Raw genomic sequence first — 23,471 nt, forward strand, 5'->3', positions numbered from 1 at the left:
AGAGGGTAGCTGAACTGGCTTTCCCCTGCAATCAGCTTGATAACTATCTTAATTGTCGTAGAACCTTCATCCAGCATCTGATGGAAAACAGATGCCGAAATTCATATTTTTGAAAAGGCTGAAAATTCTTTTTCTGACCTTGAATTACAACTTTGTAGTATTTAACTCAAGAAGCTCCTTTCTTTATAGTCATAAAAGTAAAATCCATTCTTATTTTGTCAAATCTTCAACAAGTTTTTCATACTAAATGACCTGCTTTTTAAATATATACGATCACAGGTTTTAGGAGTAGGCAGCTTGCTGAACTTTCAATAACTTCAAGCAAGTACTCAATGCTGTGAAGTCTTTTAGAAAATGGTAGCAGTTCTAATTATTTTTAGAAACATCACAGAATCATTGACATTGTCCCTACAGGGCCTTAATCTCATCAGGAGATGGAACAAGCATATGACCTACAGTTGGACAAAAAGAAAATTTAGGCCAGTGTTTCTGTGACCCTGTGACCAATCCTTAAAAGGCCAAAATGAGGTTATATAAGGTTCTTTAGCTCAACGTGAAAGGCATGATCAGCAATGTTACACTGATAGCTTGAAATCAGCCACACAATATTTGCACCCTAGAAATTGCCAGATGTTGTAAATAAGATATGCTTGTCTTGTGCCCAGAACCAGCTGTTACACATTCACTATCAAGTGAGTGTCATTTATTGCTGTATATTGGCACCATGGTTCTGAAAGCTTCACTTTTTTTTATACCATGTATTTTTCTTGTCCTTCCATTTAAGAAGTGCACTCATTTATTTATCCTCTGAATCTGGAGTCTGGTGAGATTTGGGGAATACGTTGGTTATAGAATTTAAAATTTAAAGGAACCAATTTGAATGCCTTTGCCAATTCAAGGTCCCAAAGGGCCTTACTTCCAATCCCTGTGATTGCTGTGCCACACTGTGAGAACAAGTTGATGATATCTTACAAATGAGAATCTATCTGATCTTCCAGGTCCATCACTTTCCAGGCCACTCAACATCTAACTACCGAATGTATGCTTATGTATGCTTAAGCACCACCAAAAACAGGAGAGCCACTAATAACAGATTCAAACTGCATTCCAAATCACAGTATAAGGACATCCAGTAGATCTTTGCCTCCATAATACTTTATTATTTTTTCTTGTAGTAAAATCTAATAATTCCTGAATGGTAATTCTATGCCAGGCAGTATTTAACCATGATTGATTTGTTAACTATTTCAACAATCTTTTGATAAAGACACTATTAACTTCAATTTATTGATAAGATTCTAAAAAGGTAAGAGATTAAATTGCCCTTCTGAGTGGCAGACTTGGTGGGACAAAACTAAACAGAACAAAAACAAAACTAGTTTTAGTTCCAGTGTGGTTTATGTCTTCGTCCCCTTTACTCTTCAAAGTCCCACTTGGCACTGCTTTGTTTCCCGTATCTGTCACACTACAAGTTACCAATAAATATGTACGAATTAGGTAAAACATATGAGGAGAAGTTTTTAGGACCTAGGTTCTGTCTTCTCTGTCCCTCGCAAGCTTGATGATCCAGCAAGTTCCTAAAAATCAGATTCCGGTGCACGTCTGTCCTCTGCTGCTGGCTTAACCCTGTGGACCTCCACCTCATTAAAACCCTCAAAGAATGCAGAAATGTAGTTAAAATAGGTTTGGGGACAGCAAGGTGTGCAGTAAGTTGACTATAATCAATAGTAAGATACTAGAGAGCTCTACTTGGCACTGCCTGTGTACTAATTGGTACACAGTGCTAATTGGCACTCAGAAGACGGGAAAGTTCAAGGCCATCCTGGGCTATATAGCAAGACCCTTTCACAAAGACAAAAGTAAACTTTTTTTAACTCACTATATGTTCCAAAATCACTAAAATCAAATTTCAAATGTTTCCATGAAAAAAATGAAAGAAGCTGGGCGGTAGTGGCGCACGCCTTTAATCCCAGCACTCGGGAGGCAGAGGCAGGCAGATCTCTGGGAGTTCGAGGCCAGCCTGGTCTACAAGAGCTACTTCCGGGATGGGCACCAAAGCTACAGAGAAACCCTGTCTCGAAAAACCAAAAAAGAGAGAGAGAGAGAGAGAGAGAGAGAGATAGGATAAGAGATATGGATAACTAGTCTGATTTATTCCTGTCAAGTTATGTGTGTTCATATATTTTTCAACACGTCACATTATCCTGCATGAATGTATATTATGATTTGCCAATTAAAATTAACATTTAAAACAGTTATGACCCAATCTAGTTAAAGTACAGGTTGACTTCATCAAAATAGCAAACATTTTGCCGTAGTAAATATTGAACAAATATTTATTGATCACCTGCCATGTGTTAGGCCCAGACAAGGTGGAATCAACTAAACAGATTAATGGCTTGTCAGTGAAGACCTGCTTTACTTTCTGCCAGAACGAAAGTTATCTAAGCTTCCTGAAAATTAATTTGCTAACATTAGAAAAACAATGACCCATGTGTTATCATAGGCTGATTTCTATCCTTCCAGAATTCACATTTAAGGAATTCCTGGTCACAAAAAGCTTGAAATGAGACTCTGTTTGAGTAAGAAAGTCTATAAATGTTACTCAGCTTTAAATGAAGCCATTAGTGTTGGTCATAATCCAAGATGCCCGGTGTCCCTCTAAGAAAAGGAAACTAGGACACTAGCCTGTGCAGAGGGAGTCTGAGGTGACAGCACAGAAGGGAGCCAGCCATCTACACACCGAGGAAAAGAGGCCTTGGAAGAAATCGACTCTGCTAACACTTTGATCGTGGATTGTCAGTTCTCCCACACCTGTGAAGAGAAAACATTGTGTGTGAAGAACCCAGCCTGTGTGCTTTCCGATGTTGGTCCTACCAACTGCTAAACACATTTCTTGTCTCACGGTTTCCAGAGCTTGTCAGAGGAAATGTTTGCATATATACTACACTGGTCTGTGCACAAGTCCCACTGGGATGTTGAGTTTTGGAGCAAAATAAACCATAAATATTAATAAAACAATAAATACATGGGTTACAGTATCTTCCATTTCATAAAATACCATAGAGATTTAAGAAAACAAAAACTGGTGATATGTCTATTGACATAAGAAAATAGACAATATTTACCAGATCTTAGTTAAATAACACACACACAAGCAAACCCTACTTAGTGTACATAGTACAGTCACATTTACATATGAAAATAAAATTTGTCATCAGGGACAGAAAAAATAATCAGAAAACCATCCAGGCTGGAAGCTATGAAGGAACAGTGTAGTGACATATTTTGAATAATTGTTCTGCATGCTAGTGTATTGCTTATCCTATCCATAGCCAGTGTGGATTACTTTTGTAACTTGAAACAATGTTTCTGCAGTACAATAACTATACAAGTTGCTACAGAGCGATGGTACTCAACCTTTGGGTCCTGACCCTTTAGGCCAACCTTTATCTCCAAAAGGTATTTCCATTATGGCTCATAATAGTAGCAAAATTAAAGTTGTGAAGTATCAAGGAAATAATTTTATGGTTGGAGTCACTACAACATGAGGAGCATATTAAAAGATGACCACATTGAGGTTGATAACCACTACTTCAGAGGAACGTAAGTGGTATTCTTAGTTTAAAAGAGGCTTCTCTGAGGAAGTAGCAACTGTTCTAAAAACAGAAGAGGTACTCTTTTGAGAGTGGAGATGATATGGTAAGGACTGGGTCGGGATGCAGAAACTGGGTGGCTATGGGAAGTAGACAAAATTGCCGGGGAGAAAATTGGGATCTTGGGAGTGGTGTGGAATGGGGGTAAGGGGAGATGGGGAGAGAAAAGTGAGAAGGGAAGGAGGGGGGAACTTGGGGAAACAGGAGGATTGGGATAAAGGAAGGTTGGACAAGGGAGCACGGAACCACAATTCTTAGTTAAGGGAGCCCCTTTACGGTTGGCTAGAGACTTGACCCTAGAGTGGCTCCCAGGAGCCCATGGTGATGTCCCCAGTTAGTCCCTTGGGCAGCTGAGGATAGGCAACCTGAAATGACCCTATCCTATAGCAATACTGATGAATATCTTGCATACCACCATAGAACCTTCATCTGGTGATGGATGGAGATAGAGACAGAGACCCACACTGGAGCACTGGTTTGAGCTCCCAAGGTCCAATGAGGAGCGGAAGGAGGGAGAAGATGAGCAAGGAAGTCGGGACCACGAGGGGCGCACCCACCCACTTAGACAAGGGGGCTGATCTAGTGGGAGCTCACCAAGGCCAGCTGGACTGTGACTGAAAAAGCATGGGATAAAACCGGACTCTCTGAACATGGCAAACAATGAGGGCTGATGAGAAGCCAAGGACAATGGCACGGGGTTTTGACCCTACTTCGTGTTCTGGCTTTGTGGGAGCCTAGCCAGTTTCCTTGTTCACCTTCCTAGACATGGACGGAGGGGGGCGGACCTTGGACTTTCCACAGGGCAGGGAACCCTGACTGCTCTATGGACTGGAGAGGGAGGCGGAGAGGAATTTGGGGGAAGGGGAGAAGGGTGGGAGGAGGGGGAGGGAAATGGGAGGCTGGGAGGAGGCGGATACTTTTTTTTTCCTTTTCTCAATAAAAAAAAAGATAATAAAGGTTTCTGAAGAAAAGAAGGTATTTCTGGAGATAGAAATGTGCTGAAACATGAGTTTGGTTTGTTCATAGGTCAACGAAAATCAACAGAAAAGGTTTAGAAGAAAGAGACACAAATTTATATTTTAGAAAGACTAGTTCCCTTGCAGAGTGGAGTCATCCCTTGGAAGGATACAAGTTGATTTGAAGAGAAACTTAGCTAGATGGGTTTGTAGCAACCCATGCAATGATGGTAACATGAGTGGTGTGGAGAGAGTGGAGGGAATAGTGCCTGAAATAAACTCACTGTCACCTGTAAATACAATAGGCTACATTGTGCACGGGAGTTGAGGCTTCTGGCATCCCACAAAGTGGAGTATTCCCTTGTAAAGGGGCATTACAGTTACCATTGCTGTGATTAACATGCTGAAACCAGATAATAATGAAATAGATTATCCCAACAAGCCCAATGTAATCATAAGAACTCCCAAGATTAGCGAGTTGAACAGAAGAGGGTTATGTGAAATATGAAAGGGCGTGAGAGAAATGTTCAATACTGCTGTCTTTAAATATTGAATTAGGACCCAAAAGCTAAAGAAACCAAGTCACTTATAAACACTTGAAATGGAGCAGAGATGGATTCATCCCTTAAGTGTCCATGAAAGAACATGGCATTACCAAAACCTTGATTTCACCCATTAAGATTCATATCAAACTTTCAACATTCAGAGATGTTAGGTTACAGCAACTAAGCTGCTAAGTGCGTTCATGTGTTAGAGCAGCAAGAAGAGACTAGTACAGTGGTGGTTCTAAAAGATGTGCAGACTGAAGTTGGCGATTATTTATTGCACAGTAAGAAGAAAGAAAGTCTGGGTGTGTTTTCAGAGCTGGTTTCAGAAATCTGATGCACAGTGTATCAGAGGAACTAGCTACAAGAAGTGAGCAGATGGAGCCAGTGGGAAGAATAAGAGCTAAGTGTCGGAGATGCTGAGTGCCAAAAATAGGAAGAATCCAAAAAGGGATCTGGAAACACCCACCTGAAACTCAGAAGAAAATTCTAGACTATCTCCTTAGTTATGATCTTCAGTGTTAGGAGGAAAGAAACTCAGAGTAAGGCTATGGTGAAAGAGCAGCTTTCAATTCTAACATTGACTGGATAATTCTAAAGATATTTTGGATGTCTACTATGTTGATACTGCTTTGAAACACATGATAATCACATCTCAATATTGTGGTATCACTATGGAAATGATCAGAATTTAAATGAATTTTCCTCAAAGCATGCCTTTTGTCAGTCCTGGATCATGGAGAGTGAGAAAATGAGATGAATGGATGAAAGTAATTGAGAGTAATTAAGTTAAACCTGAAAGGTGCTATAATGTTGAGAACTTACATGATGTAGAGTTGGACAAATGGATGTGCTAAACACAACTGTGTGTGCCCATTAGAGAACTGGGGGAGATTCAGAAAGCTTAAATGAGAAGGAAGAAGCAAATAGGATCCTCATTTGGTGACCAGAGCAAACGTCAAAAGAGTTCTCTGAAGTAGAAAAGGACACATGAGATACAAGGAATCGGCTGTGAAGGCTGAGTTCACATCCAAAGAATGAACTTGGAAACAAGTTGGATCCACAAAGAGAAAAGGGTCTCTAGCTATTGAAAGGATGGGTATTAGGTGGATTAGGACTCAAGTCTGAGAAGCAGCAGAGAGAAAACAGGGCAGGATCCCAAGCGACTGTATAGGCTATGTAATAGAAATGGAAATAAGCTATAAGAATAACTATTTTCCTCAGCCAGAATTTGAGCAGTTTTTCTTTCTCTGTCATGGGAGGAGTATTTAGAAAGCATAGCAACTGTTCTATGACCTGTTCTGTATACACCAAAGCTTAAAAGGAAAGGAAGCAAGGAAGAAAAACAATGTATTACTAACAGCCTGCACATGGACACATTCTCGGTAGAAAACAACTGAATTTTGAGATTATAAAATGAACTCATCTGAGCTTCTAAACCACTGAATCCCATGTTAAATTTTCCCTAATAGTAGAATAGCTACAGTCTGGGTGTATATTTTTTCTTGGTTCTAATTCTCTGATGAATCTATAATACAAGGAGGTCTATGGTTGGTGCCTTCCCCTCTGCCACACATTTTTTGAATCAAACATTTTTCTTCCACCAGTGGCAGGCCAAGCCGTTAAGCGCACATTATCTGGACACAGGTAGATATTTATAAAGTACTTAAATACCCATTATTACGTTTACCACATTCTTCATGATAGATATGAGACTAAGAATAGAAAATTCTCTTGATGAGGAGAGTTGGTGAGAAATGACTGTCTCCAAAGAAATGCATTAAAGGCACACCTTTTAAATTCGGTGCTCTTATTTTTTTCTATGTCTCTGTGTCTGTATGGCTAGATTTTTTTCTTTTTTATCAGTTCTCTGAGAGCTTCATAAAATGTCATATTCACCTACACCTCCCTACTCTTCTCAGATTAAACCCCCTTCTCTATTTACTCAGTGTTGCGACTCTTTTCTTTTAAAAACAATCAAAAACCTAACATGTCCAATTTGTACTATCTTTATCTTCTAGGTTACATGGCCATCTGCTAAAGTGTGGTCAACCTCCCAGGGCTCCCTTAGAGAAACCTGGCTCCCTCTCTGCCAGCAGCCATTGATTGCCAGTGGCTCCTCATGTGAGCGCGCATTGTGCCCACCCCCTCTTTTCACACTTGAATTTTTGGCTGGCTCTGTCCTGTGCAGATCTTGTGCTGGCTATGAAAACTGCTGTGAGTGCCTATGTGCAATTGCCCTGTTGATTCCAGAAAATAACATTCCCTTACAGACATCCAACACCGCTGGCTCTTACAATCTTCCACCTCTCTCTTCTTCTATGATCCCTGAGCTTTGGGAGGAGAAGTGTGATATAGATGTCCCCTTCATGGCTGAATATTCTCCCGTCACTTCTGTGTGTCTTGTAGGTATCTGTGTTAATTACCATCTACTTCAAAAAGAAGCTTCTCTGGTGAGGGATGAGAGGTGCATTAATCTACGGATACAAAGATATTTAAGTGGGAGTCAGTTTTAAACTATGTCCATTTAACAGAAAAAAAATGCAATATAAATCCCCCCAGGGCCTATAACTGTCTAGACACAGGTTCTTGGCCTCAATAATGGTGCCAGTTATGGTTTTCAAGCTTGTGGGGACAAGTCCACAAGTAGAAAGTAGTTGGTTACTCTCCTGAAGTCTATGACACTACGGTACCAGGGGCATGTCTTGTCATGCTAGAAATTAATGTATTTCCCAGAGTACACAGCTGGGTAAGGTTGATGACTGCCTTTTTCTTCCATTAGCATGCATAACATCTTTCAGTACTTTAAAGGCTATCTAGTAAAGATGAAGCTTCCAGATTAGTACCAGTTTTGTTCTTCTACATCCTATGACTCAGATGTGTGGTATCTTCAGTAATAGTGTAAGCCCATCAAGTGCAGAACTATAACCAAGAGTCATGACATCAGCCTGCAGTGTTTGGAGGCCTATGGGAATTCACTGATCAACAACTCCTGAAGAGGGAACCCATTCCCGGCACTAGATTTTATTTATTAGTCTGTGGTTTCTAGTAGGGGCATTGCCACCATATTATAAGACAATGCTATTTAAACTCTTTATTGTTCTACGTATATAAAATTTTTGCATGTTTCCTCTCACTTACGAATATTAACTTTGAAACTTCATAAATGTGTACTTCATTTGAGAAACCTATAGAGATCCAAAAGTTAGAAAGTGCCCATTGTGAGGGGAAGCTTTTAAGGAGGTGTAAATTGCAGCTGCATAGAGGATTAAATGGGATTAATGAGACAGGAAAGGTTAGATTGGGTCAAGGATGAGAGGGTAAAAAAGGGAATAAGGGAAGGGATAATTAACACTAAAGACCTTTGGAAAGTTGTTAGACATTTTAATGGTCCACTATTGTCATTGGCTTCTCACTTTAGTCATAGGGCTTGAAACCATATCACTAATTAGTTGTCAGAGATAGAGTTTAAAGGTCAACTCTACTCATCCAATATTCTTTGAGATGCTGATGGGGACATGAACAAAAGATTGTCTAATAGCTTGAGCTCATCTCTCCCCATCTTGTCTTGCCCAGCCTCATCTGTAATATGGCTCTTGTCAGATAACTACTTCATTCCATGCATGTCTGAATTCCTAGCACATATTTGTCCCCTCTCTACTCTTATTGCTATTAATATAAAATGTGTGTAACACGGAGTTCACCATATTAATTGCATTTAGACATACTGTTCATTGAGATTTTGTACCTAAACATTTTGTACAGATATCATCACCATAGTTATCTTAAATTGTTTCTGTAGGCTTGTCAGAAACAAAAGCTATCTAGGTCAGATCCAGTCTCCTGTGCATCTCTTTTGATGCCTGACAGCAGCCAACTGAGGTTATTATGTCATTTCATTTTTCAAAGCACACATTCTGAGATGTCGACAAGTGGTTTACCCTGAGTTGCAGAATTGGCAGCTGTTAAAGAACTTGGGTTGAGGTTCGAGCAAACAGTTCCAGTTTTCAACCTCAAAGATACAGCAAGCATTCAGTGAGTAATTGGGGTATCTGGGGGATATTAAGTTGACTTTAAAATACCTCAACAAAAAATATATAGTTCATAAAGTATACGAAATATAAGAATTACTGACCCACTCTCAAACAATTTGTAGTTCTGATTTACCATGACATTTCTTCAGGTTTTACCAGGTCATTTTCCCGAGTTTTTGCACACACACAAACACACACACAACTCTAAAGGGTTAGAGGGAGTTCCATGGTATCCCATGATGTAAGGCCCAGATCGTTTGCATCTCAAATAATAAACTGGACAAGATACAAAGTAGTGTCAGTGAAATATAAACTTACTAACCGTGAGATCAAAAGGATAGCACATGACTCAGAAATCACATGACTCAGGATACTCAAGTTCTTTCTTGGGTTTTCTTATATGTCTAAACAGAAAGAAGAGTCAATTCCCAGGGGCAGCCATGGGATGGATCTTTTCCTTGACTGACATATGAGCTGTTATACAACTTTAGATGATTTTCCTGTTAGTAGGCAATAGATTCTCTAATTTTAAGCATATGTAAATCCCATTATACACATGCCTGAGATTTTTGCATAAATGTAAATCCCATCATACACATGCATGAGTAAGCATGAATTTTTCCTTGATTGTAATCTTCAAAGACAGATTTGCCTTCACTGTGCTTGTACCCAGTACTCTTTAGGTCAGCCTTGTGTGTCTCTCCTCCCATCAAGAAGTAGAGGAGTGCTCTATTATATTGTCCTGTGAATGGCCCCCATAACCTTATGTTTGCTTGGAGCTAGCACTATTAGGAGGTGTGGCCTTGTTAGAGTAGATGTGGCCTTGATGGAGGGAGTGCATCACTGTGAGGAAAGGCTTTGAGGTCTCATACGCTCAAGCTACACCCAGTGTGGACACAAGTCCCTTTTGTTGCCTGCAGATCAAGATATAGAACTCTCAGCTCCTTCTCCAGCACCATGTCGGTCTGCAGGCAACCTTGTTTCCTGCCATGACAAAAACGGTCTAAATTTCTGAAATTGTTTTTTTTTTGATAAGAGCTCCTGTGATCATGCCATCTCTTAACAGCAATAAAATAACTAAGACAGTAGTTCTGTATTATAAATAATACTTTTTAAGGACTTCTATCCTTTAATTCTCTGCTATTGGCATAAAAACTTAACTGATTCAATCTGTTAATCTCGCCTACTTTCCTAAAATATTTATTCCCTATTTTGTTTGTGTCAGTAAAGGCCCACTTGTTCCATGATTCTCACAGGTGGGGCTATTTCAGTTTTTGCCTTTTTCAAAGATTATTTTTTTGAAACAACCTTATTTAAAAAAAAACTCCCTTGTTTTTCAAAACACTTCATCTTCCTATGTGATCTGCATTTTGTTGTTTTTTCATCTCTCAGATCATGAAGTCTAGTTTTATTTGGGAGAGTCCTTCTCCCTCTGCCTATGGATCCCAGGCTTAAACCATATATATAATTGTTAGTTTTGCCCAAATGTCATTTCAAGTGAACATAGTTTAGTACAGAGGACAATGCATTGCCTGGCAGTCTTCGAGTCAATAGCAACGCTTCAGAGGCAGGTGTGAAGTGAGGAAGACTTGATTTAGCCACCTCTTAACCAGATCACTTAGACAAATCAAGTTACTTGTAAGCCTTGTGACATGCCTGTAAACAGAAGCTAGTATGTACATAATTATCAGAAGCAAGCACATGTGTTCCTGAGTTTGCCTCATACAAAGGAATATGTGGATCTTCATAGTTATTAGTATTGTGTTGTTTTCAAAGGGATGCTTTCAGTGCTTTCTGAAAATCTGGAGTCAGCTCTTTTAGAAAAGAGAACTCTGTTCTCAAAGAAATTTCTGCGATTTGGAGTCACCATGAAAACAAGCCTCTGGGCATGTCTACAAGGGAGTTTCTAGCATGAAGGGGTTCTGTCAAAAGATTTTTTTAGAATCTAATGAGGTGATTATTTGGAGGTTTTTTTCTTTCAGTTTGTTCATATAGTGAATTACATTAACAAATTTTCCTATGTTGAACCATCCGTGCATCTCTGTGATGAATCCTACATGATCATGGTGAATGATTATTTTTTGATGTATTCTTAGATCCAGTTTGCCAGTAGTTTATTGGGTATTTGTGCATCTTTGTTGCATCTTTGTGTGGTTTGGGTATTAGGGTAACTGCAGCTTCATAAAAGGAGTATGGCAATGTACCTTCTGTTTCCATTGTGTGGAACAACTTTAGGAGTATTGGTATTAGCTCTTCTTTGAAATTCTGGTAGAATTCTGTGCTGAAATCATCTGGCCCTGGGCTTTTTTGATTAGGAGACTTCTAAAGACTGCTTCTATTTTTTATGAGTTATAGGTCTATTTAAATTGTTTATCTGATCTTGATTTAATTTTAATATGTGGTACCTATCCAGAAAATTGCCCATTTCTTGCAAATTTTCCAGTTTTGTGGAGCACAGACTGAGTTAACTCAGAGGGAAGTAGCCACCTTAGATATGAAAGCCCCATTCCATAAGTGAGGGTCCGACACTGAATAAAACAATAATGAGCCAAGCATCAGCGTTTAACTCTCTTTGTTTTTTGACTGTAGACACAAAATCAGCAGCTGCCTGCAGGTGGTGCTGGCATGGTTTTCTTGCTACGATATGCTGTGGTCTGGAATTGGGAGCCAACAGAATCCTTCCTTCCTTAACTTTTTTTTGTCAGGGTATTGTCTAGATCAACAAGAAAAGTAACAAATACACCCACCAGACATATTTTCATGTCCTTCCTGGTTGTCCCTCTGTTGCCTGGTGCTAAGGAACACTGGGACACTGTCTCCATCTTCCACCTGGATGAAAGCAGCAATGGATACATTCACTATGCATCTCTAAGATTCTATTTCTGATTCAGTAAAATGAGAATTTCACTAAGCTATTGCTTTAGAATTTAGAACTGATTTTTTTCTTTAATTTCCTTTTGCTTCTTATTCTGTGGCTCTTTACTGTTATTGTTGGTTTGTTTTGTCTTTTCTTGATTTGTTTTAATGGTTGATTAGTTGGTTGCTTGATTTTGAAACACAGTCTCACTATGTAGAGCACTATGTTTTCAAGCCTGTGATAATCCACCTCCCTGAATTCTGAGACTTCAGGCATATGCTATCATGCACAACTGTTTCCTTTTAAAACTTACCTTACCATTCAAGCAGATCTGTGATTAAATACCATTTAAATAATGGCATATATGATCACATAATACTGCAGACTTAAATTAATTCAACCACAGGTTTACTCTTCACCATTCCTAGGTACATTGTTAATTCATTTATATTTTCTTTTTATATGCACTCACTTGAACGGCATAGAGGTCTCTGGAAAAATTCACAAATAAAAAGGAAATAACAAGACATTTCTGTTCTAATTCTAAAAATGTTTGTTCTAGCATTTTCATTGTTTGTTCAGGTATGAACATGTGCAAACAAACTCTTCCCAAATGACGTTTTCTTTTTAAAAATTATGAAAGCGAAAATCTATTAAAATGTCAAGTTGACTCAGCCAGTGAATGCTCAAATTATATTCCGGATGTATTCTATGTTCAGCAAATAAAGCCAAAAGGTGGTTTATAGAGTCGCTAATTTGCTCCCAGGAGTCAACTGCCCAGGTCATGGCATCAAAATTAAGACTCTTTTGCATTGAGGCAGTTGTGTGATGGCTGATGTAGCTGCCCAGATTGGACTTTGCTGTTTAAAACTTCAGACCAACAAAAAATTGAAAAGTGATGAATGCAGGAAGTTGCTAGGCAGGAGGAATTGGTGTTTCTTATAGCTTTTCTCTATGTAACAATCGGCTTCCAAAAATAATGGTCCAAAGTATTTGTGTCCTAATTTGATAGGACAGAAACTGAGGGTGCAGCTCATCTGGGTAGTTTTCCTGCTGATGGGCTGTTCCATACAAAGAGCTACAGCTCCAATAAGCAGCTCTGGTGCTTGGGATTAGCTAGGGTTGGCCAACATGACAATGACTATGTGCTCCAATAGGGTAACGTTACTTTTTTCCTTACGTGGACCTCAGGTTCTGAGAGTATTGAGAAGGTAAGCACCAATGGCTCAGCATGTTAAATGCTTGCATTCTATAATTTTTTGTTGTACCAGATGACAGCAAATTATATATCAACATCTGGAGTCAATGTGAGAGAGGCCTTAGGCTCTGTTGTCCCTGCAACAAACTTTCCTTCCTGATTCCTTCACTTTCTTACACTTCTGGTTTTGTTGCCCAAGTTTTAAGATCATCAGACCTGTGTTTATAAACCCCCATAGTGTGTGTGTGTGTGTGTGTGTGTGTGTGTGTGTGTGTGTGTGTGGTATTTTATATTATATATTCAAGTGTTTAAAGAATTTCTCTTTCTTATTTTTTGTTTCCCTTTGTTTTTTTAGACATGGTCTTACTCTGTAGATTAATATGAGCAAGAACTTACTACACGGCCCAGAATAACCTTAAATTTGGGGTATTCTTTTTACCTCAGCCTGCCAAGTGTATTGGTACAGGCATGAAAATGAGACCCAAATAAACAATTTCTTTTAAATGTTTTCAAGGTCAAAAAAAGTCAGCAAAGTATTTGAGTTGTTACCATCTTTTATAGATATCCAGATTACTCTAAAATAGAACTTATAAAGTATAGCTGGCGTCTTTTCTATGTTCTTCACATCTTTTTCTTGTGATAAAACACCTGGGAAAATCCCTTTCCCAAATCCTAAAAAGAAGAAATGTTTATTTTGGCTCACGGGCTGTGAGAGTTCAGTCCATGCTTACAAAGTCCCACACTACTGAACCTAGAATGAGAAGAAACATAGCAGAGAACACAACTTCTTCATGTGTGCCAAGAAGCAAGGACCAGGGTCAGAGTCAAAAAAAGCCCATCAACCGGGCGGTGGTGGCACATGCCTTTAATCCCAGCACTCGGGAGGCAGAGGCAGGTGGATCTCTGTGAGTTTGAGGCCAGCCTCGTCTACAAGAGCTAGTTCCAAAAAGCTATGGAGAAACCCTGTCTTGAAAACAATCTGAAAAAAAAAAAAGCCCATCAAAGACTTCTATGGCTCAGCAGGTCCCATATCCAAACAACCCTGTTCAGCACCAACATGAGCTAATCACCTCTCAATAGCACCACCCTCTGGGAACCAAGTTTTCAATACTTGAGCCTTTGGGAACATTTCAGAGCCAAACCTTCACAGATGAGAGGGCATTGAGACTGTGCAAAATTGGATGTCTGTAACAGAATGTTTATACAAGCAGAAGATGAGGTAAGGACTTGAGTGAGCTGGAAGGCAGAAGAAAGACTTCCTAAAATACAACAATAAACAGTGACAAGAGGGAAGAGAGGTTAATCAATGAAGAAGAAAAGTAAAATTGGGCAAAGGGAGAAAGTGAGAGATGATAGTAATACTAAAAAAACTCGGCCTCCTGAGCTGTCATCACTGGAATTATCTGAATTAGTGCTTGAAACGTAACAGCATCCTACTAAAACCAGGTTGAGGTACCCATCACCAATAAACCAATCAAAATAAAAAGTAATGATGAAAAAGCAGAAAAAGAATACTTAGTCTATATTACCACATTAGAATGAAGAACTGAAAGATCCAGTGACCTCCAAAGTTTGCCTTCCAGGGTTGGTATAAGGTTCAGGTTTAAATACAGGTCAAGGTGTGGTCCTGCTATCATTACTGTGTGCACCACTATCCAGTCTCCCCTGCAAGTGCTCCAACATGTTCTCAGCACTTTGTGAACTCACAAACTCCCCTCTGGTCATCACCAGGTGTCAGCCTTTTTCTTCTCCCAGGATGGGGTTTCTGGGGCACAAATATCTTCAATCCTGCCAGAATGGTTATACAGTGAGGTAAGGAAGGATTCCCTAAGAAAGAAAAGTAAATGGTTTAAGAAAAAAAATATTATTACCATCTTTTATAAACCCACAACTATATGTGGAAGGATTCCCAAAGTGGCATTGTTTATCCTGCTCACAGATAACTACCCCCAGTCAAAAGCACACACCTATAATTTGGCACTCACCTATGACCCAGTATCCAAAGCTGGGTGGCATCACAGGCTACCAGAACCATGAAGCACAGGGTCACCATTTACTGAAGTTAATGCTTACAGGACATTCTTTGGTCAGGTGATTTTCTAAGTATTTGATATTTATTTCTGTCTATAATAATTGATTTATGTGCAAAGTAATTCTTAGCTCATTTCTCATGTTGGTATGCGATCTTGTCACATATGTGTTTTAGTTTTTGACTGCATACCAGACTTAGAGGTGCTTCTGCTTGAGAATTGGTCATCTTTTGCTTCAGTAATGTTTATATGACAAACACGGTGGAGACATAACCCTTTATGTGTTACATCTGTCCAACTGTCAGCTGTGATCTAACAATGGTTCCTTTGGGATTGCCTGGTCTTGACTCCAGGTTGAGCTATTTCTGCTTCATATATCTCCTCTTCTAAAACTGAGGATTAGGAAGTATAATCTTCCTAATGAAACTTCATGGCAAATACGTTGGGGTTGGAGCACACCGATCCTCCAAACACCCTCACCCCAGACTGGTTTATTGTCCAGATCATTAATTAGTATAGGTCACATGGGCCAAATTCACTATCAATGGGACAAGCAACTGCAATCCACAGGGATCGTTCAAGACGAGAACAAAGATTTAGAATGAAATTACCTAATCTATACAGTCTGAAAATCTAACTTTTATCTTTTGAAATTAGTGTTGTGAGAGATAACGAAGATGATGTGATTAAATAATTTTAAAAAATGTCTTATCTTCTGGTGGCAAAATATAATAAAATGCCTATTTTCTTTTTGTATTTCACAGGTTTTTACATCATGTTTGGGAAGAAAAAGAAAAAGATTGAAATATCTGGCCCATCCAACTTCGAACACAGGGTTCATACTGGGTTTGACCCACAGGAGCAGAAATTTACCGGCCTTCCCCCGCAGTGGCACAGCCTGCTAGCAGACACGGCCAACAGGCCGAAGCCCATGGTGGATCCGTCATGCATCACGCCCATCCAGCTGGCTCCCATGAAGGTATGCAAGGACTCTGTCTTCAGGTTGATCTTGTCGGATTTAGTGTACCCTCTTTATAATCGCTCATATATTAGCCATCGTAGTCTTCATTTGGGAGCACATAAAAAGGAAATGTTGTCTTCAGATACTGATTATGATAAAAGCCAGGTATAAAATTAAACTATAAAATGAATTTTTATTTCTGTCAATAATATTTCTTTCCTCTGATAATATCAACAATAGCCCCAATCAACTATTTTGCTGGAGGACATATTTCTGTGGGACTCTATCTACTCTCAAAGTAGTTATACTTTCTATTATAAAAGATGTAATGATAACAGATTGCAATAGCAATAAATCATATTTGTAAATATATGCATATCCTCACATGTATGTATCCATATGTATTATTTCTATTATAAATATGTGTATCTTCAAATTTACCTTCACAGCCTAAGAAAGAACTAACTCAAATATTAGTAAATAATTTCAGTCATGAATAGGCTATAATTCACCTAAACCAGCAGCTGGTAGGTTTTTAACAAAGAATGTCGATCCTTTCCTTTTGTTACAGCCCAGAAATCATTCTAACTGATACAACAAAATGCAGAAACACAAATACAGGTCATCACACCTTCCACCTCACAGGAGCCATCAACACATCTTAATGTTTCATTTCTATTTCTTTTTAATTGTGAATTAGTATAATAGCAGAAATTCTAAATATTTTGATATATTTAAATTTTATATAACTATCATGATGTCACACTATGTAACTATCCTTGAATTTCCTTTTTTACTTAAGATTGAGATAAAAAATTCTGATTCATACAAAGTAATTGAATTTAGTTTAAATTGTAACTTTTATAACTTACTCATTTTTCTAGAGAAGCATGCTACAAAATATTGCTATAATAAATAAAATTATCATGAAAATATGAGTACTTGATTTTCATAGTGCAGTCTGAGAACCTCAGATTGTCAAACTATTCTCAGAGTAATGGAGAGTCATTTGTCACTTTTGTTACTTACGGAGGACACAGGAGGCTTCTCCAGAAAGTAACATGTGCCATGCTGTCATCGTTGACACCTAAAGGACCCTGAACTTTACACTTTTTAGCTTCATAAGCTTCTTATTTGGGTGGTGAGCACCCGTGCCTTTAATTCCAGCACTTGGGTGGCAGAGGCAGGCAGATCTCCAAATTCGAGGCCAGCGTGGCTTACAGAGTGAGATCCAGGACACCCAGAGCTACATGGAGAAACTCTGCCTTTAAAAAAGTAATAATAATAATAATAAGAAGAAGAAGAAGAAGAAGAAGAAGAAGAAGAAGAAGAAGAAAAAGAAGAAGAAGAAGAAGAAGAAGAAGAAGAAGAAGAAGAAGAAGAAGAAGAAGAAGAATGGTGATGATGATGTAGTGAAAATCAAAGTTTAAAATAATTTCTTGTTTTTTAATATATTATACAGTAGATGGTTTTTAATTCTCACATCAACAGAAGTCTTTTGGATCCTGAACAAATCTGGGGAGTTCTTAAAACCAAAAAGTTTAAGAACAATCGTCTGATGTTCATATCAAATGGTATAGTCTGTGATTGCTGCCCTTTGATCTTCATACTGTACTCATTTTGCTTATTTTAATTGTTCTATATGTTCATGAAAAGAGACTTTTGTCTTCTCTAGTTGACTGTTAGTGGTTGAGTCAGCATCAAGTCCAGAAAAATTACTAAATGTAATATTCTATTATAATTGAATACAATTTCTCTAACCTGACAGTTCAGAGTTATGTAAATGCTTATATCCTTTTAGACAATCCCTTATCTATTTTAGCGTCGTCAAAGAACTTCAAGGAATTTTCTTTTAGAGACTTACTCTATTATTTAATTATGTGGACTTGTGTGAGAGAGTATTTGTATGTGTGCATACTTGCATGTAGGTGTCCTTGGAGGCTAGAAGGGTGTCATTTTCCCTGGATCTGAAGTTACAAGCAGTTGCAAAACATCCAGCATGGGTGCTATGAAAAAAAATTCAGGTCTTCTAAAAGAGTAGCAAGTGCTTATAACCTCTGAGTGGTATATACATATATATATATATATATATATATTTAGAGAGAGAGAGAGAGACTAATTTCAAAGTTCCCATGTGTGTGTGTGTGTGTGTGTATGCTTTAATTGTTTGAGAATCTTATACAATGTATTTTGATCACATTTGGCTACCCACAACTCTTCCGAGACCCATTCCACCTCCATACTCACACAGCTTCATCTTTTCTATTTTTTTAAAATCCATGGAGTCTAATTAGTCTTTTTCAAATACCCCTGGGTTTAAGGCCTGTTTGGAAATGTGATTGAGCTAGCAAGAGTCATATCCTTAAAGAAAATTGGCTCTCCCTCTCCTAGAAGCTACCAATTGCCAATATCTCCTCAGTTAAGGGTGGGACGTCCCTTCCTGATGGGATCCCATCTGGCTTGAGCTTGCTCAGATCTTGTGCATGCAGTCACAATGACTGTGAGTCATGTGTTTGATCTTGTGCATGCAGTCACAATGACAGTGAGTTCATGTGTGCAACTGCTCTTTTGTGTCCAGAAAACACTTTTTCCTGTAAGCATGTGTCCACCGAACCTTTTAGGGAGATTTAGGGTGATTTAAAGGTCCCATTCAGGGCACACCACTCCATGTTCTCTACATTGACTGGCTGTGGGTCTCTATATTAATTGTCGTTGACTTCAAGAAGAAGCTTTTCCACTGAGAGTTGACCATGTGTGTACTGGTAAGTCAATGATTGCTCTTCAAAGCCTCCCAACAGTCTTCTCTTTATCCTGTGGAGGCTGAAGGTTGCCAAGCTGGCTCTCCTGGGTCATCTTCATCTCTGCAATTGTCAATATTTTATAACGTTCTGAAGTTGGGGTTTCTGTCTTCCTTTTTAAATCTTCTACATCTGGTAACTGCGTTAAAAATAACCTTGTTAGACAAAACAGGTAAAATCAAGAGAAGAGAACCTCCAAGTTCAGCTGTTGGATTTGGGGAGATCACTCCTTGTTTTCTCCTTCCTTATAGTTTCTGTCAGAAGAGCCTCAGTGAATGAGTCCTCCTTCATAGCTTTATAATTCTCTTTCTCCTTGCTCATGCTTCATACTGAGTCTAAATATCTTTAACTCTGTCAACACAGTCCAATGTCTGTGACAGTCTCTCATTCCTTTAATATGTTTTTAAATGCATGTTCCTAAACTATAGGACAGCTATATGTTTTCTAGCATTAGTGGGGCTATTTATTTTAGCGTCCCCTCTAATTACTGAGATTAGTCATCAAGGAATCAAACTATAGCAGATACTTGCCACACTTTTGTATGAAAGAGATTCCCAAAAACCGTGACAGTGAGGAGTAACCCAGAGAGACTCTTTTGACTTTGCCTGCTTTTTGCCCTACACTGTGGTCCTCACATCACCTTTCAGATTAACTCAGTGGCCTCTGTCCTCTTTATTGTCATCCTGATAGTTTCCATGTGCCATAGATTTAATCCGCTACAGCTTTCCTCTGCTTTAATATAGTTTTAGCTCTTTCTAGTTTTATAACTATCTCTACTGTGATACATGTTGGGTATAGAAGCATCTATTTTGGCTCTTGAAACGTGATGCCATAGTGTTTACCCAGCTGGACTTCTTCTTTCCCTTTCCCAATGTCTGCCTTGGTGAAGAAACACCGAAATTTACCTAACAACTAGGCAGACGTTAAAATGGGAAATATTCACAGCCAGGAAGAAGAAACAGTACAGAGACCCTGTGGCAAAAATAAGTTTAGTTGGTATAAAGGGAAAATAGAACACCTACAGGGGTGGGACAGAGAATGCCAGGGAAAGAGGAGGAAGATGTCGCCAGGTGGGAAGCAGTAATTGGACAGCAAAGAGTGCAGAGTATTTGGAAACTGTACTTGAGAGTGTGATGCCTGATAATCCTCTACAGGTGAAAGCTACGAGTTTTGCATCCAGAAATTATTCTCTTAGGAAATTAATGGATTCATTTAAAGGTCAGATCAAATTGAAAGTTTACCTGCCATGCTGATCTAACATATAATCTTGCAGGTTAGGGGTGGGAGTCATCACTGAAAGGTGTGAAAAGTTGAGCTCCAGGAAGTCCTTCCAGCTCTATGATTGCCAAAAGAGGGCTGAGAAAAAAAAAACACAAAGCTTTTTTAGAATAAATAGCGAGTTCATTGAGATGATTTCAGTGGAAACAGAATGTAATTATAAGATGGAACCTGTCTGGAAGCTCAACCTTATTTTAAAACTATTTGTAAAAATTCCACTTCAAAAGAGCTGCATCCATGTGTATCTGGATGATCAGAACCAAGGCTCCCACCAGGAGGACAGATGGCAAATCCTCTGTCAAAGCTTCTCATACTGCTACACTTCCAGAAGCCAGTGAAGACAACAGGCTCTCCCATACTTTCCCATGCCTTTTATTTTCAAAACTCACTTCAAATAAAAAATGTCTTTGCAACCAGCCCACCAGCATGGGGACTGGGAAACTACATCTCACCTGCCGAATCTACGAAGCTGGGTAAGAGAGACCGCTTTTCACCTGGGAGAAAAGAGAACACGCAAAGCCTCTCCATGCATGAGTCCCCCATTGCTGGAGCTGCTGACAAGTTTTTGACTCTTAAGTTAATCTAGACTTCAAGTGTACACCCTGGGGGCTGGAGAGATGGCTCAGAGGTTAAAAGCACTGGATACTCTTACAGAGGTCCTGAGTTCAATTCCCAGCAACCACATGGTGATTCACAACCATGAGACTTGGCAGCCTCTTCTGGCATGCAGGCACACATGCAGGCAGAACACTGTATGCATAATAAATAAATAAATAGATCTTTAAAAAAGAAAAAACAAAGTGTATACTTTGTTGACATATCCTCTCTTCCACAAATCAGTCTCCCACTTCTTCCCTCTTTTCTCTCCTCCCGTCTCCCTCTTCATCCCTTCTTACACTGTCCCTGTTTTCCTCTCCCTCACTGATTCTAAAGTTAGAAAGTGAAATCTAACCTCAGCCCCAGCTAAGTTCTCATAAGAACTCATGAGTGCCATCTTCCTTTGCATCAGTCTTCACAGTGTCTACCTTAAGCCACCTTACAATTTCCTTTCTAAGTTTGAGCAGCCACATTCAAATGGCCTTGTTGTTACATGTAAATAAAAGCTGCCATTTTTAGGATGGTGGTGTTCAGGAAAAACATCACTGGAGTTGACATCCCTGCTTTCATGTTGAGAAACATAGCAGGTTGACCAGGCATCTCCAGGCAGGCTCATCCTGGCATTGGTATGACAGTTCTGGGATCATAAATGGATCATTCCACCCCTATAGCTCACTGGGGGAGCTTGGTAAAGGTAGCTAGTCTTTCTTATTCCACAACTGCACTTAGAAAGCAGTGCTCCAGTTCACAGTTTCTCTGTACCCCTGAAAGAGGCCCCACGAAGAACGGCTTACCAGTGATCTCACCACAAGAGGTTAGCATCTCCTGTCACACTTAGGACCAAGGAAAACATATAACATGGCATTCAGTGAAGTTATGTCATAGGTTACACTGGAAAGTCCTTTATGACAAGGATGGTTGAGTCTGCTTCTGAGCACCCCTGTTATAAATGCCTCTGTCAGCTTCTCTGCACTGAAAGTCTCTGATTGCAACCCCAGAAAAGAAATGAAAGAGGTGATGACTTCCCAACACAGAGCATGAACAGGGTATTACAATACTGAGCAAATGCTTTCTACAGATCTGCTTCCAGGTCAGAGGCTGATATGAAAATAAATAAATAAATAAAAACAGACCAGATCTTACAGAAATCTGAAGTTCTGTTGAACCGTACTAGAAAACAAACCTGACAAAAATGAAGAATACTGTTGCCAAACACTAGATAATGTTTTTAAAGCCAAAAATGAACAATCTGTTTTATCCGTGGCATCAATACAATGACTAATGAAGTATTGAGCCAGAAGTGAGGGGGCAGAAACATTGGCTGAGCCCAACACCACTCAGTTTGTAACTTGAATTACACTCTGCTCTCTGAACCAGCCGCCTTTGGTTGCTCAGCACTTTTCTTCTGTGAATTTAAGGGTTAGGATTACTGCGGGTGCTCATCCCTCAGAGTATTTGCTTTTGATAGGAAGATGATCAAAAAGAAAATTATAACCCTGGGCATAGAACTTCATATTGTAACATTGAACAAGCATGTAAACTGATGGGTCTATTTTATCATGGGTAGATTTCCTAGCTTGCTCCATATTGCACAAGAAAGATTGGTTGCCCTGGAGAAGATGGCAAAAACTAGGTTGGGGTGAACATGCTTTAGAAACATTAGTGATCAAGATGACTTTGTCTATCAGAGCCTATGACTATAGACTCTGATCGACATTCGATGTTGCTTCACAGAATAATGGCTGACTGAATTACCAAACTGAACTCTGCAGTTCTCATGCCGCAGTCCATGGTGGCTCATGCTTGTCATTCCAACCCTGGGGAAGCTTACGCAGGGCAGGAGGAACCATAAGTTCAAGGTTAACCTAGAGTATAAAGTAAGAACCTGTCTCAAACAAAATACTGAAAATTTCATATCTGGCAACTTAAAAAAACAAAAACAAACAACAAAACAAATTCAAGCCCCCCAAAAACTATCTGATTCTAAAACCCATTCTTATAATTATCACACTCCCTAACCCCTGATGGTAAGAGTGCATTACGTCTAAAAAAAAAAAAAAGAATCTATAGTGTTCTCAGACAAGGTATCATAATTTTTCACGAGATAATTAAAGCATTATTGCAAAGGTATTGCTGGTGAAAAAAAAATGCCTTTGATTCTCCCATTTAGAGGGTTGGTATTTAACCGTCAAGAATATCCTCAAAATTCAGTTTTAGCTAAGAGTCCATCCCTGGTAATTTGGGGTTTCTCTAGCATGTTTCTCGAAATTTCTCCAGGTTTCATCCACTGTGTGGTTACAAAACCCTGACCACATTGGTCAATTTGTGTTCCTCTTCAGAGGAGGAAAATGCAGGGCACGGTGATTTACAACTGTGATTCCAGCAGGATTGTTGTGAGTCTGATGCAACCAAGAAAGTCTCAAATCTGAGGTCTCTGCCTCTTCCACGCTATGTGGGTAAACCATATGAGGCTCTAATGGTTTACAGGGGGAGAACAGCAACAAAGGAGAAGAGAAAGAAGGGAGGAAGGGGGGGGGAGAAGGAGAGGGAATGAGAGAGGG

At 39.2% G+C, this 23,471-nt stretch overlaps 1 protein-coding gene across 2 annotated transcripts in view; it reads left to right on the forward strand.

The window, feature by feature from the left end:
- Pak5 (p21 (RAC1) activated kinase 5) overlaps window positions 1–23,471 on the forward strand; it is a 260,580-nt gene that overhangs the window by 161,032 nt on the left and 76,077 nt on the right. For both annotated transcript variants that reach the window (XM_041670909.1, XM_041670908.1), the window contains one exon: window positions 16,041–16,255. In XM_041670909.1, the coding sequence (XP_041526843.1) occupies window positions 16,052–16,255 (204 nt within the window). In that variant the 5' untranslated portion in view covers window positions 16,041–16,051. The remainder of the gene's footprint in view (window positions 1–16,040; window positions 16,256–23,471) is intronic.

Source organism: Microtus oregoni, unplaced genomic scaffold (genome assembly GCF_018167655.1).
Source record: "Microtus oregoni isolate MIOR12 unplaced genomic scaffold, Mior012 000020F_ref0000438, whole genome shotgun sequence".
Taxonomy (NCBI): domain Eukaryota; kingdom Metazoa; phylum Chordata; class Mammalia; order Rodentia; family Cricetidae; genus Microtus; species Microtus oregoni.